At 50.6% G+C, this 14,831-nt stretch overlaps 1 protein-coding gene across 1 annotated transcript in view; it reads right to left on the bottom strand.

Annotated features, from left to right (window-relative positions):
* Positions 1-3,238: 3,238 nt before the first annotated feature.
* The window catches only part of ATG14 (autophagy related 14), a 30,135-nt gene continuing 18,542 nt past the window's right edge, over positions 3,239-14,831 (bottom strand). Inside the window, exons 5-10 of the mRNA XM_084796632.1 lie at positions 11,744-11,981; positions 9,689-9,918; positions 8,562-8,683; positions 7,450-7,536; positions 7,286-7,371; positions 3,239-5,399 (exon numbers count right to left, since the gene is read on the bottom strand). Of these exons, the coding sequence (XP_084652758.1) occupies positions 5,093-5,399; positions 7,286-7,371; positions 7,450-7,536; positions 8,562-8,683; positions 9,689-9,918; positions 11,744-11,981 (1,070 nt within the window). The 3' untranslated portion in view covers positions 3,239-5,092. The remainder of the gene's footprint in view (positions 5,400-7,285; positions 7,372-7,449; positions 7,537-8,561; positions 8,684-9,688; positions 9,919-11,743; positions 11,982-14,831) is intronic.

Here is a 14,831-nt window from a genome sequence, read left to right as displayed (position 1 = left end):
TTTAATTTTGAGGTGGGTCCCATGTTGCTCAGGTTGACCTGACCTTGTGGCCACTCTGCCCCTCATGCTCCCTACCAACTCTTTAAAGACGGGCTCTCAGGATAGAGCCTGGCTACTCCTGCCTCCTCCCAAGTGCTGACATCACAGGGATCGCCAACATAACCAGCTCAAGTATTTTTATGTTGGCTTTCCAGAACTAAAAACAAGTAGGCTCGCCGGGCCGTGGTGGCGCACGCCTTTAATCCCAGCACTTGGGAGGCAGAGGCAGGCGGATCGCTGTGAGTTCGAGGCCAGCCTGGTCTACAAAGTGAGTCCAGGACTGCCAAGGCTACACAGAGAAACCCTGTCTCAAAAAAAAAAAACAAAAAAACAAAAAAAAAGTAGGCTCAACCAGGCAGTGGTGACACAGGCCTCCTATCTCAGCATTTTGGAGGCAGAAGGAGGTGGCTGAGTTCAAGGCCAACCTGGTCTACAGAGTGAGTATCAGGCCAGGCAGCGAGCACTGTGACACAGAGAAACTGTCTCAAACCACAGCCCCCCCCCCCAAAAAAAGGTGTAGACATAGGGACCATACCATCCCCAGTATTTGCCAAGCCCAGGACAAGGACAAAACCCACCTTTGGCCCCCGGCCACCACCTCTGCTCCTTTCTTGCCATCTATAGAGCCACACGTTCACACACCCCAGGGGTTGTTTGGTTGGTGCAAGGCCTCACTAGTAACCCTGGCTGTCCTGGAACTCACTGTGCAGACCCTACTAGCTTCCCAATGCTAGGATTAAAGGAATAGGCCACCATACCCAGGCAAACATTCAAGATCTCTTCTCCGTGGAGGGCATAGTTTAAGGCTCATCCTTAAACTGTAGAATCAACTTCTGGAAAAGGAACTCCTCAGGTGAGTCCAAGGTGGCAGCCCTTGCTTCACAAGGTGTGACAGAGCCAAGGGCTGAGTATGGTGACAGGTTTGAGGGCTCACAGGCCTGGGAGGAATGGAGGCATCAGAAGCTGTTGCAGCCTCTCAGTCTCCTGGCCATTGAACAGGAAGGAAAGACCCTGGAGGGGCAAACAGGAGGTGACACAAGAAAGCCCTGTGCAGAATATACAAAGCAGGGAAAGTCACTGTACCAGATACTTTGGCCACTGCAGAATCTCCCCCGTGTCTGGAAGAAGGAACCTACGGCCTAAGTCAGAGGCTCTTCAGAGGCCTTCCGTACTTAGCTATTTCCTATCTCAGAATGACAATTGCTTTTAATGAGACAAGCAGATCACAGGCATAATTTCTATTATTCCCTGCCCCCCCCCCCATCTTCAGCAACACCAAGAGCTGTAGAAAGGAAGACAGACTTAGCGGGCCTGAGGGATGCTGGTTTTGCAGCCCAGGCTCACCCAGCAGGAAGTGCTAGAGCAAGCGTCTTGGGCACAGTGAGTGCAGCAGCAGCAGCAGCAGCAGCAGCAGCTCTGTTCTTAGGGTCTTTCTCTAAGGCCATCAGGGGGACAGAATTCCCTGAAGCCATCACCAGCGGTGCCCACCAGAGTGTAGGAATCTCCCTGTCAGCAGGTGACCGAGCGCCATGTACTTGCTTATGCCCCATCAGTGTCCTCAGAATTCCTTTACATTTAGGAAGAGGCCCCACTGAACAAGTGCAGGAAAGTACTTTCCTCTGAAGTCCTAGTAAATGCAAACACACCGCACTCAGAGTGCGCTCTGGGAGCATCAATAACAGAACAAGAGTCTTCACTCCTAGAGTTTGCTCTCAGCTGGCTCCAGCCCATCCTCATCACTGACCTTGAACCTCTGGTCAACTTCTTGGCTTCTGAAGGCAGGACACACCTTTAACCCTTTAAATACAGGAGGCAGGGGTGGGCACACCTGAGTTTCCGGCAGCCAAAGCTACACGGTGAGATTTGTCAGACTCACTTGTCTGTGTGTGAGTGCTTTGCCTGTATCTGTGTGTTTGCAGCACACACATGCCTGGTGCCCACAGAAGCCAGCAGCTGTCGAATACCCCTCTGGAACCCCTCAGGTGGTTGTGGAGCCATCATGTGGGAACCTGAAACCGAATTAAGGTCCTCTGCAAGAGCAGCAAGCACTCTTCATCTCTAAGCTTTTATTTCTTGCATTTTCAGTATGTTAAAGTCCCCATCAGAACCCTTCTCACATCCCAGTGCTCTGTATTCTTTCTTACAAACACCTGACAACAACAACAACAACAACAACGCGGCTCACAAGTCTGTGTCTGGTTGTCAAGGCAGCCCAGTAGGGGAAAGCACTTGCCACTAAGTCCACCACCACAACCCGAGTTCAATCCCTGGGACACAGTAAGAGGAGAAAAGATTCATTTAAGTTGCCATTTGACCTTCACAATGTACCTGTGTGCCTGTCCCACACACTCATGGACACAAATGATTTTCACAAGTTTGTCACCCTGGTGTTTTCATATTCACTTCAGCTTTTGTCCAGGGTGTTTTCTTACTTGAATGGAGGGTGTGGCTTAACAGCTTCCCAACTGAGATGCTCAGATACCCACCCAAGCCTGGGTTCAAACTCCACTCACCCTCACCCTTCCCATCTGCCTCACCCCTGCAGACAAATGTAACTGAAGCCCACATTCTCTCTCAACAGCCTCCCTTCCCAGGCAGCCCTCCATGTCCTTCCCAACTGTTCTGCCCGGCACTTACCCACCTCCACCTCTAGGTGGCTCCCTACATTACCTGGCAGCTGCTGGTGCCCATCTCAGATTGATTACAAAAAGGGGTCTCCAGAGCTAGTGACTCCTGTGGCTGGAGAAATCCTGTAAACCTTCTCTCTCGTCTTGAAAGAGAGAGCAGCTTCCATGATGGCGTCTCAGAGGCCTGCTCCTTTCCCAGAGGAAGAAAAACATGCCTTTTAAGAGAATGAAGTATGGGGGCTGCAGAGATGGCTCAGAGGTTAAGAGCGCTGACTGCTCTTCCAGAGGTCCTGAGTTCAATTCCCAGCAACCACATGGTGGCTCACAACCATCTATAATGTGATGCCCTCTTCTGGCCTGTAGGTGTACATGCAGGCAGAGCACTGTACACATAATAAATAAATCTTTAACTGACAAGCAACTATTTTGTTTGCCAAGATGGACCATCATCATTAAAGCCGCCATAATCAGTAATTTAAAAATAATTTTCTTACCTATCATTAGCTTGCACTCTTGCTCCTGACATCAATGCAACAACAGAATATATAGTAAGGAGGAGAAGGCACACTCAGCACTGTTAAAAGATTTATTGCAGCAATACAATAAAAGTTTAGAAAACATCTGTATGACTCAACCTGACTTGGAAGTTTCAGACCCAGCGCGGGGCCTTGACACTGCAGTTCCTTCCCCCGTATCATGGTGGCCTAGCTAAACTGTGCCTGCGACCAAACTTTCCTTGATTCTATTCAGTTACATAAAACGTCTTCTGTAAGACCATTTAAAGCAGCCTATGTGGTGCCTCTGAGTTTCTGTTAGTATTACCTTGTTTCAATAAATCATCTTAAAATGGAAAACATGACCAACTTCTATGGCTTTTGGTTTTAAAAAAAAATACCAGCTTCATTTTTTTCAGAAAGCTGTTTAGGTATGGTTCTGGCACCTACATGAAAGGTTTCAAAGAGCAGCAAAGAGTACTGGGGGAGGGGGGTGTAAGGGGGCGGGACGGGGGCAGTGGTTGAAATGTGTTTTTAAGACTATTTACAACAGGTGGATCCAGTGCAAAAGAACGAAACCAACGTGTTTCAGCAGCCTAGGGCGGTGCGTGCTGGATCACTCATTGTGACGTAAAGTGATAAAAGTGCCTCTAGTTGATACCAAAACCAAAATACCCATGAAGCCCTGCATTTCCTGCATCTGTTGTTAAGTTGCTGTAGACTTAGCTGGTGACCTCTGCGCTTTGTGTAGCTTCCTCCCAAGCTCATGGTTTCTTCTCAGCAGCCATGTTCACCCCAGCAGACTCAGTCTATGAGTTCTAGAAGTAGGTAGCAGACAAGTCCAGCGATGCGAAGCTGAGCATGGAACAACTCCAGGCAAACAAAGGAGCCACAGGAGGAAGCTGCCTCCTCCCGGGTGGACCACCGAGAGCTGGAACATGCTCCTGGGTAGGCTCAAGTCAGTAGCACCCCAGGCTGCAGGCCAAGTACCAACTCTACCAAGAGTGAGCAGGAGCTAGGGCGCGGCAGGCTGCTGAAGGCCTGCCTGAGGTACCATCGCACCAGCCGCAACAGGAAGATGTGACAACACCCGGGAGGGTGCTCTCTCACTGGGTTGCTGTAGTCTGTCACATAGAACTTCTTTTTTAAAGTTACTAAAAATAAAGAACTACTTACAATGTGAACATAATGCCTCTCGTTATAGTTTTCTGTACGATTGTCATGAGAGTGGTCTCTTGGAGGGAACTCCCTGATCGCTGAGCAGCACTTCCTGGGACGGCTGCTCAGTGCCACGCTCTGCCGGAGCCTCGGAGACCAGGAGGGTTTCCCCGGGAACAGCTGCTACTAGTTAACCCCCCTCTGCCCTCTGCTGCCCAGAAGAAACTGGACAAGAGAGTGAACGATTAGTCAAGTGTCCACCTGTGCCCAGGCAGCTTTGCTCATCTAGGGAATGATAAAGGCAAAGTCCCGTGTGCAAGGGAGTGTAGTACAGAGCTCCAGTGACTCATTCCCTCCGAGTACAGGAAGCTGTTTAGGCGTCTCTAAACACCCCCGTGAGCAGACATGGGTCCACAGCGGTGAAGACTTGGTTTCTTTGGTGTGTGGTGGGAATCAGCAATGTAATGCGGGACAGCCACAGCCATCACCTCCCTCCTCCCCCACCTCTCCCTGATGAGACCAAAAGATGACAGAAAAACAAACCCAGCTGTCTTTCATTCCTCATCACCAAGACAGGCCAGGCTTCCCTGTGATCTGACAGAAGACGGGGCACCCCAGGAACCAGCACACTGTGGGGTCTAAGGGGCCCAGGAGGCCACAAGCCCAGGTCAGCCCTCTGGGGCCCAGGCACTACCGTAGCTACACAGACAAGGTTAGTAGAGTGCAGCGGGGAAGATCTCGTGACACAAAACCAGCATGTTTGGTCCACACTCACTAGCGATGTCCAGTGTAAGCTTTGAACCAAGAGGTCACGGAGGCCGCGGCAGAGGAGATCATCCCTCCGGCACTGCTGCTGGCTATAGGTGGGGACGCCTGGCTGCTCTGGCTCTGGGACACGTCCACCGGCTGGGAAGGGATGTCACAGAAGCGCGGGCTCGGCAGGTTCTCCCAGTCTGTGCCCAGGTCCGTCTCCTCGTCGCTCACACGCTCGTCCCCACTCGCGTCAGAGTCCCCAGCAGCTCCAGGGTCCACAAACTCCATAGACTCCTCAAGCTCCGCCCGGACTTCGAAGGGTCCTGACCTGTGTGCAGACGGGCAGCTGCCTGAGGCACCGTCCCCACCCCAAGGCCATGAGCTGGCATCACTGGGTATGAGGGAAGGAAGAAACTTGCCTCGCTGCATTTCTTTGTTGTGTGTGTGTGTGAGTCATGACAGCAAGCAGAAAGGAGCAGCATGGATGTGAGGCCACACGACAACTTTCAGGACTCTTTTTTTTTTTTTTTTTAAGAGCTGTACACACCAGGCAAGATGGTCTGCAAGCTTCTGAGTGATTCTCCTCTCTGGGCCTCCCACCTCACCCACCCGGCTTTTTTCCATGGGTTTTGGGACTTTAACCTAGCTTGCACTGCGAGCCCATGTCTCCCTAGCCCATGAGTTTGCTCATGATTGAGGATTTTTTTTTAAAACTTCCAGGGAAGCAATTTGAATCCTTTGGTTTTGTTGTTGTTGTTGTTTTGTTTTGTTTGTTTGTTTTTTCTCCTTAATTGGTTTCCAATGTAGCCCAGGCTGGCCTCAAAGCTGCAATCCTCTACGTCTGTTTCCTGAGATTAAAGAAGCCTGGTTTTGTTTTGTTTATATTACTGGAAACGAGGCGATTATAGCAAGTCTGTGGGTGGGAGTCATTTCTCTCGTTCCAGCCCGTGGGGCAGGAAGATGTAAGTCAGGTGATTAGGCTTAGTGGCAAGTACCTTTACCTCCTGGGCTATCTCACTGCCCTAGCCCACCCCACCCCACAATAAACTTTTTCAAATTAACTTTAGATACACAGTTTGGAACAGGGCCAGCCCTGACTATTGTCCCCGACTTGCTGCCAATGCTTCTGGGTGAACGAACTTTGGCATCAGTCTGTCTGAAGCATCTGCTGCGGTTTTCACCGTCATCCCTGTTTTAGCCGGGAGCAATGAAGCATGCACCAACAAGCCACCTTGTTTCTTTCTACAGATGCACCCCAACTTGGGAGATGAAAAGATGTCGAGTCAAAATGCAAGAAAAAAAAGGTATATGCTAGGCTGGTGTTCTGCCGCTCAGCCCCACCGCTGCCCCTCTAGACAGGACCGTCCTGCAAGCTGCCCAGGCCTTGACCTGCGGTCCCTCTAGACAGGACCGTCCTGCAAGCTGCCCAGGCTGGCCTTGACCTGCAGTCCTCTTGCTCCAGCTTCCTGAGGGCTGGGGTTACAGCACCTGCAAACTCCGCCAGCTAAAGACCATAGTAATAAACACCAACCCTTGTGTCTAACTTATACACTAGTGCTAGGCTTACACTAGCCTACAGTCTGAACAAAATCACCTAATAAAAGCCCATTTTCCAAAGAGTGTACACATCAGCCGGGTCCAATCTCTGCAAAACGGAGGCACATACTGATGCGAGCCAGTGGGTAAGGGCTGGAGCGGGGACCAGAGGTGAGCCTCGCTGACCTTGTGCGCTTGTGTGCTGGGGGCTGAACAGGCACCTGGAATGACTGAAGCGTGAGGGGCCAGGGCTTGCGGTTACATTACTGACTTCCGCTACAAGCAGATAACTAGCACTCACTCTATGAACTCTTAACAAATGGCGACCAAACTGACCTGGTGTTTAAAGAAATTTCATACACATAGTCTATGCAAGCACAAAGGAACACACACAACAGACAGCACAGCTGCAGGGGCAAGCTAGGAAAGGAACAAGAGAAACACATGGTGGCGGCCAGGCAGCTGGGCTCTTCCACCAGATGGCGCATGCTCCATGGACTCGGACATGACACAACAGGACCCTCGGGGTATCGGTACAGAGCTGCACACCCTCTGTCCTTCCAGAGATGTGGGACGTGGAGAACGCTGCTTACTACGCCGGCGCGCACGCTGGCTCTACTGGAAAGCAGCCACAGAGAAGCAGTGCTTGGAGAAAAGCCCCACACCCAGCCGGCTTACCTGCCAAGGTGCTCCGAGTGAGGGCTGACCAGGTGCATTAGGTTCCTGAGTGTATGCAGTGGCTGTAACTGATCTAAATTCACGTGCTAGAAAAGGCAAGGCCTTGATTAGTACTTTCAAATGCACAGCAAATTAAAACTGACTTCGAGGCACAAGGCTGGTACCTGAGAAGAACAAAGGTGAAGGATGTTTGTGTTCAGCTTCCTCACTGCGCGGGTCAGCTTCTGCTTGCTGAGGTTTTCTCCACAGAACTCACTGAAAGACAAGCAGGCGGCTCTTGAGATTGTTCTCTGAGGAACTCTACTGAAGGGGGCACCTGAACTACAGGCAGAAGCAACAGCGCTTGTTCTTCGTCCTCAGTGAACTGCTAGCAGCAGACACTTCCTCAGCACCACCTGCCGCCCTTGGGGAGGCTCTGCTCTGCTGGTGAAACTGCACCCACACAGACCTACCTGACTGAGCAGCTCTGCCACACGGCCTTGAAATGCTATGGAGGTGATACACGCAGGTGGAGGGAAACTCAGCGGCCATCTACTTTGTGCAGAGTGACAACCGCAGGCTCCCGTGGAGCCCGTGGGTGCTCCTCTTCATCTCTGCGTCTCCCTCCTCCCAGGACTCTGTGCCCTGTCTCCAGGTGTCTTCCCTAGTGCCCCCTCCATGGCTTGTCCCCTTCCCGCTTCATGGCCTGGGGTCAGGGAAGGGCTCTGAGGAAGAGATGTTTGCCCAGCTGGGTTCAATCCTCAGTACATAAAAACGCAGGAAACAGAGTAAGGGGGACATCACATGCTCCTCCTGCTTACAATGATCCATGGCTCTGGCTGTTAACTACTTGAGGCCAGCCACCAGATGCTGGGGCAGGAGGATCGTGACCTCAAGGCCATGCCAGGAGGGCTATATGATGAGACCCTGCTGTGGTAACAGGTCTTCATGCATGGAAATGTAAGGGGCACGGGAGGGTGGGGCTCTTACTGTGAACTGGGTGGGATGTGCCTTTAAATTTTTAAACACAGGGTTTTCATAAGAACAAAACAACTCCCCCTCTACACCCCACTGTTACAAAGACCTGCAGCACCTCCATGCATACCCGGATCTCCCCAAGATTCAGATGGGTTTTCTGGGGTCTCTTCAGGACTCCTGCATGACTGTTATGAGACTGGTGTCATCCTCTGAAACCAACTTTACCATTTTAGTCAAACCTTTTCTGGCGTACACTAGCAAGTGCAAGGGCACACCAGGAACACGAGACACTGACGATGAAATACTGCCAGCTTAATACTTGCCTGTTGCACAGCTTTTTAGGAAGATTGACATCAAGTATGTGAGACACGATGTTGACCAGCTGAGTGGCGTAGCACAGCGCGGCGCTGATGGTGTAGGCAGGGTTGTTGTGCTCCATGTCTGAGAGTGGACACAAGAGTCACAAACAAAGCACCTCCATGTCATCAAAACCATCACCTGTAGTTTCTTAATTACATCACTGATAACTGGGTTTCACTCTTACTGCCTGGTCAGACACAAGCATCCTACTAGGCCAAGCAAGAATGGACTCAGGATCTAGACTGACGGGACCTGGCATGTGTCACCTAAGGATGACCAATGTGGCCTGTTGTGGTGACTCATATGTTACTGCAACACCAGGATGCCGAGGAAGGAGAATGAGACATCTGAGGAGCCAGCCTGAGCTACATGAGACCCTTCCTAGCACTAAGGGTGCTGAAGAAAGAAAGAAAGAGTGCTGAACACTGGCGTGAGTACCTGCTACAATGTCTTGCCCTCGCTTTTCCCCAGTAACAAACAAACCTGGAAGTGCAAGCAAAAAAACCCTTTCTCCTAAAGCTTCCTGCATCTGCCGCTGCCTCCTGAGTGCTGGGAACAAAGGCATGCCACCCGGCTTTTTTTTTTTTTTTTTGGCTTAGAATTATCTTTCTTACATGTCTTTTTCTCTGAATTAAATAATATGAACCCGAAGGTAAATAATCATCAATCCATCAAGTGATAAAGATATAAAATGTGGTATATCCATACACTTGAGCAGTATTTAGCCATGAGAGCAATGGAGGACTAACATAAGCCATAGTATGACTTTGTAAAAGGCAGCTAAATGAGACAAAGCAGACACAAAGACGACACATTTCATGACGTCACTCCTGAGCTGTCCAGGATAGAAAATCTACTGCTGGAGAGCACACTGCTCCCTAGAGCTGAGGAGAGGAAACGGGAGGCGTGACACCTTCCTAGCACGGGGTTTCCATCTGAGAGGAGGAGGAAGAGGAAGTATTTCACAACACTGCACTGTGCATGCACTAAACCCAACTGCTCACTGCAGCCCTGTTCACTCCACCATGGAAGCTTCATCTCACAACATATGCAGATACATTTCCAAAGACTGTCTCTGCTTCTCACCGGGTCCTTGGGTTGTTTTCTTCTCTTCTACCCAATTATAGTAGGCAGAGTAGTCCCCGTTGTTGGGCAGGCTAATCCAAGGGCCTGTAATGCTAATGCTGGTGTCACCGTTGTGGTCGTCACAGACCCATCTCCCAGAGTGGTAGGTTGTCCTCCGGGCCTCGGCAAGTTTGCTCACCATGCTGGAGGACATGGCACCGTCACTCTCTGAAGACACATCTGCAGGGTCTCTGCAAACGAACAAGAAAGATTATAGCAGCAACCCTCCAGCCGCAACATCACACGGCGCAGCATCATGGAATCGTATGGTCTACATTATGTGCCACATGACTACATTGGTGCATGTTTTCTTGGTTTAAAATTTTTTTTAACCTTATTAAAAAAGTTGAAAAAGATTAAAACATTGAAAGTGTTTAAATTTTTACCCAAATTGCCAATTAAGCAAAATTCAATGATCAAAATCAGGAAGCCTAGAGTCGATCCTCATAATGAAAAACAGCAAAATAAACAACACAATGAAGGAATTAGTCTGGTAAGATAGGATTCTCACGTATCCCAGCTTGGCCTTGAATTTGCTATGCTACAGAGGCTGGTCCTCCTGCCTCAGCATCCTTAGAGCTAGGGTACATGTGTGTGCCATCACACCCAGCTACTGTGGGACCAAAATCAGGTCATTTACACTACAGTTCTACTAAAACTCATCTACAGACCCAACCCTGTAGCTGCAAGAGCCCTGTTAAAATCCTCTTTTGTGGTCCTTGATACAAACCCAGAACCTGCTGAGCCACCAGGTCACAATGTCAGCACCAGCTTCTGTTGTTCCGGCTTCTCTCGGGGCCTGCCCACTCGATGTGGCAGCTTGACTCTTTTCCATTGATCCAAAATATCTGCCAACTGTGTGTGTGGACTCTTTATCCGCACTCAAGAACTGAACCTAGGCCTTCTGCTCGCTGCCTAAGGGCTCTCGCCACTGAGACAGAGCCTTGACCCCTCTTTATTTTTTATTTTGAAACAGTCTCCTTACGTTGCCCAGGCCAGCTGTAACCTGACTCTGCCTGTGTAAACCTTCCAATTATCTGGGATCACAGGTCTATGCCACCAGCCCAGCTTTCCCACCTCTTGGACTGAATGGGTCCAGGAAGCCAAATCTGGCAACATAACAAAGGGACTGAGGGAGAGGCGAGAAAGACTGGTTACTAGTCACCCACCGTCAGTCCAGGCAGAGCAAGAAAAGACAGAAGGCCCTCATGGGAGTTTCTGGTGGTGGCTTCCACACCCCGTGTACATATCTATAGAACACTGGGAGGTGCAGCAAGAGGCTAGAATGCGCACTCTGGCCTCAGGTCCCACCTCGCTTTTTTGGGAGTCCTGGGGATTGAACCTACCAAGGGCTAGCCTGCCCCCTTTTTAAAGTTGAGACGGGATTTCAGTAAGTTGCCCGGGCTAGCTTTCACCTTGAAACCCTCCTGCCTCACCCTCTAAGAGACTAGGATTCCAGGTTTGAGCCACTGGGCCCCGTGTGGCTTTTCCAAAAGCCCGGCAGATGACTGATAGCTGGCGAGGTAAGGAGCCACTGTCCGCCACCTCAGTGTCCTCAGGTTCCCTGTGCACTCGAGGCATGGTGATGTCTCCTCAGCAGCTAGCAGGATAAATAAAAGCCCACTACCAGGGAAGGGTACGCCCAGGCACTAGGTGTGCCCCTCTACAGTACAGCAGATGACGTCCAACCTCCATCTGACAGACAAGGAAATCAGGTTTGTGGGTTCAAGAGTGTGTCATGTACCCACAACTAGTAAGTGCCCTGGCTAGCATGACTGAACAGATGGTCTTTCCCCAGGAGTGTGTGTCAGCAAGTGCCATGGAAGCTCTGTGACAGAGCACAGGCCACCCACCCCGTGGCCTGGCCGCCTCCCCAGCTTTACTGTTTGCTGAGGAAGATAAGAACCAAGTTTCATTACCGGGAAAACCAACAAGCCGGGAACAAGGCCCAGTTACTGGCATGCTGGCTGACCAGTCCTCAGCACCTGGTCTTCATGCAAAGCCTCTGTACTGTACCTCACAGTCGCCTTCACTTCCTCGATCGGAAAGATGACGGAGGTGAGCTCCAGGATGTGGGACCTCCGCAGGCGTGCCAGCCGCTCATGGTGGCCCCTCAAGTCGAGGGTCTTCTTCTCCACCAGGTCCCCCAGCTTGCGGTTATGCCGCTGGATCTTCTCCTTCTTCTCCTGGTGCCGCTGGGCTCGGCTGCACAGCTTCTGGTTTTTCTCCTTGCTCTTGAGCAGGCCTTCAGAGTCTAGGGCACAACCGCAGGCCTGGGTGAGCAGCCCGCACATGGCAGCAGCAGCGCGGCCTCACTAGGGCGACCCACAGACCCTTTGGGCTACGGAGTCTGAGACTTGCTAGGGTCATTGTGCTTAAGTTATCTTTCATTTGAGTCACAAAAATCTGTGCACTCCTAAGACAAACACCCAGGAATCACATTCTCAAGGTTAAAACCAAGCTCAGGGCCTTCCCAGAATAGGAATGTCTCCTCTAGACCTGTGCGCTGCCTCGGCAATGCCTGCGCTGATCCCACTAGCCGGTCTACAGCTGACTGAAGCTTCTCTGCCCTCACTGTTGCTTCCAGCTGCCTCTCACTTAAATGCCGCCCATCTCTCGGTGGCTCAGCTCCAACCTACTTATGCTCTCCTTCTCCCCAGTGTGTGTGTGTGTGTGTACACGCACACATGCACACACGCACGCATGCACCCATGTGTAAATGAATTCTTGCCTCAGCCTGCTGAATGCTGGGATTACAGCTATGTGTCACCATGCATGGCTCTTGCGCAATCTGTATAAACTACAGTCGATGCCTGGCAGCTCTCAAACACAGACTAAACTTTTTAACCCTGGCTATGTTCATTTAGTGCCTCCCGCGACAGATCTTCTCAGATGGACCCACGTAATGTCAGTGACTGGATGAACTCTGAAGCAGCTACCACCCTGCAGACACTCATCCCTACGCTGTCATCCAAAATACTATCTGGAAATGTGCCACATTTGCTCCAATTTCCAGATTTTTCTCACTAGCAACTCTGCTCATAACTGCTCCGCAGACCTTTTCCTCCCAGCCTGACTGGCATCTGCTGCTCTTAGTACTTCACACCAGGCCCACTGACGCCTGGCAGCCTCCTAAGAAGCTCCCCACAAGTGCCTGTGGACACCTCTTTCCCAAGCCAGGCCCATGGAGATGCCCGAGGAAACATCCTGTGGCTTAGTCCCATTCATGCTGACTTGTATTTAGTTTTCACTCTGCCATGGCCATTGTATTTCCTGACCCTTAGCAAGTACGCACAGGAATCTGTCTAGCCGTGGCCCTGAGTCGGAGGACAGCTTAAAATTCAGTATCTTGCCTAGCACAGATGACGGGATGCTCGGTCACCCATCTGCAACCTGTGCTGATTTTGGAAGTCAAGGCACCTCACCTCTGTCCAGTGTCTCCCCTAAAACATCAAAGCCCTTGACACTAGTTCTAATCTACTCTGCAGGCAGATCAAACCCACCCCTGGAATGGGTGTGGCTAACGCTCCCACCCATGCATAGGAGACTAACCCACAGGCTCCACAGCCACCAGTCTGTGCCCTTTACTGGACCACACAGGGTGTACCCAGCAACACAGCTTACAGAAAGAGTACTGGTAGCAACCTCTTCACCTGTGAGCGTGGGTAGCTTTAGAACAGCTTGCAGGAGTGTGGGGGCCCTAGAGGGCACCTTCCATCAAGCAACAGGCTTCAGCTCTGGTGGTCACCCACAGCAGCCCAAAGTGAAGCCGGTGGATCTGAGCTGACAGCAATATGGAAATCTACAGTAAGTGTACAACAGAGCACTATGCTGCTGCCATACTGCCTGGGTGTCCATGCGGTCATGAGGTCATCTCATCTGCTGAATGTGCTACATCGCCCACTGCTTTATGACCATCTTATTGCTTTCAAGGTGAGGATAAGCTGATTACAGTTTTGCGCATGGACGTGTTTAGCATGCTGTGCGGCCTCCACAGGGTCGGGCACCACCAGAGCATCATGGGAGGATGCTGGAAAAATGGGGAGCCAATGTTAAGTAATAACTTCTGCTGAACTCAAGGCCAGGGAGTGCAAGCACAAGTCGGGGTCCCTTCTCCCTGCAGATCCACACCTATATAGCAGTGCCTGCTGCCCTAGCTGTCCAGGAACACTTCATGAGAGTAAGCACCGTCAAAGGAGCTCTGAGACCATCACATGCCACCATGGAGCATGTCTCATTCTAAAATGAGATGGCTCAGACTCCTATGTCTGAATGGCCTCCCGCCTGGAGAAGACAGCAAAGACTAGGAAGTGTGGCTGGGGGAGGGGCGGGGTGACTTTCAGGCCTAAAAGGCTTCCTGCTTTGTTCTGTCTCCCCAACTCTGCTTCCAGCTTGTGGCTTGAAAGGCGAGCTCTCAGCTGCCCTGCTCGACACTAACTTCTGGAATCATAAGCCCAGTTAAATGCTCTTTCATAAGCTGTCTTGGTAGTGTTTTACCACAGCAACACAAAAGTAATTAAGACAGGAATCTCGAGAAATAAATGTCTCTAAGAATATAAGTTTTTTTAAAAGAGGAAATAAATTTTGACAACCACCTATGATGACATTTAAAGCATTTATCTGTAATGTGATAACAAGTACAGGCTTTATTATGGGAATTCACTGGTGGGGAGAAGCCATGGTTTCACATTCCCGCTTGAGTACTGAACATTACAAGTGAGTCCCAAGTCAGACTCTGCCCTGCCTTTTAGCTACTGCAAAGCACCCTGTTGTTTGGTTTTTAGGGTGTTGGTGATCAAGAGCTGGAAGTTTGCAAAGACCTAAGGTGAAGTACATTCTCAGCCCTTCCCTTTAAATGCAGAGTTACAGAAGGCCTTGGCAAAAGGCCCTATGGAAGCAAGCAGAGGCTCAGCCTCCCTGGTGAGGCAGTCTAGAGCACAGGGCTGTGTAGCGTGGCACTCAGAATGAGGAGAGGAGACGCTTGTGAAATCCAGCTGACCTGGGCTAGGTAGGGAACAAGACCCTTTCTCAATAAAGAAATCAATCTGAACAGTGAAATGCTCTAAAACTAGAACTTTCCTTTTCCTTTTTAAGATAGAATCTT

The sequence above is a fragment of the Acomys minous genome (assembly GCF_964271855.1).
Source record: "Acomys minous genome assembly, chromosome: 9".
Classification (NCBI taxonomy): domain Eukaryota; kingdom Metazoa; phylum Chordata; class Mammalia; order Rodentia; family Muridae; genus Acomys; species Acomys minous.
Note: the sequence above shows the minus strand (reverse complement) of the source record. Positions and strands in the feature narration are given on the sequence as shown.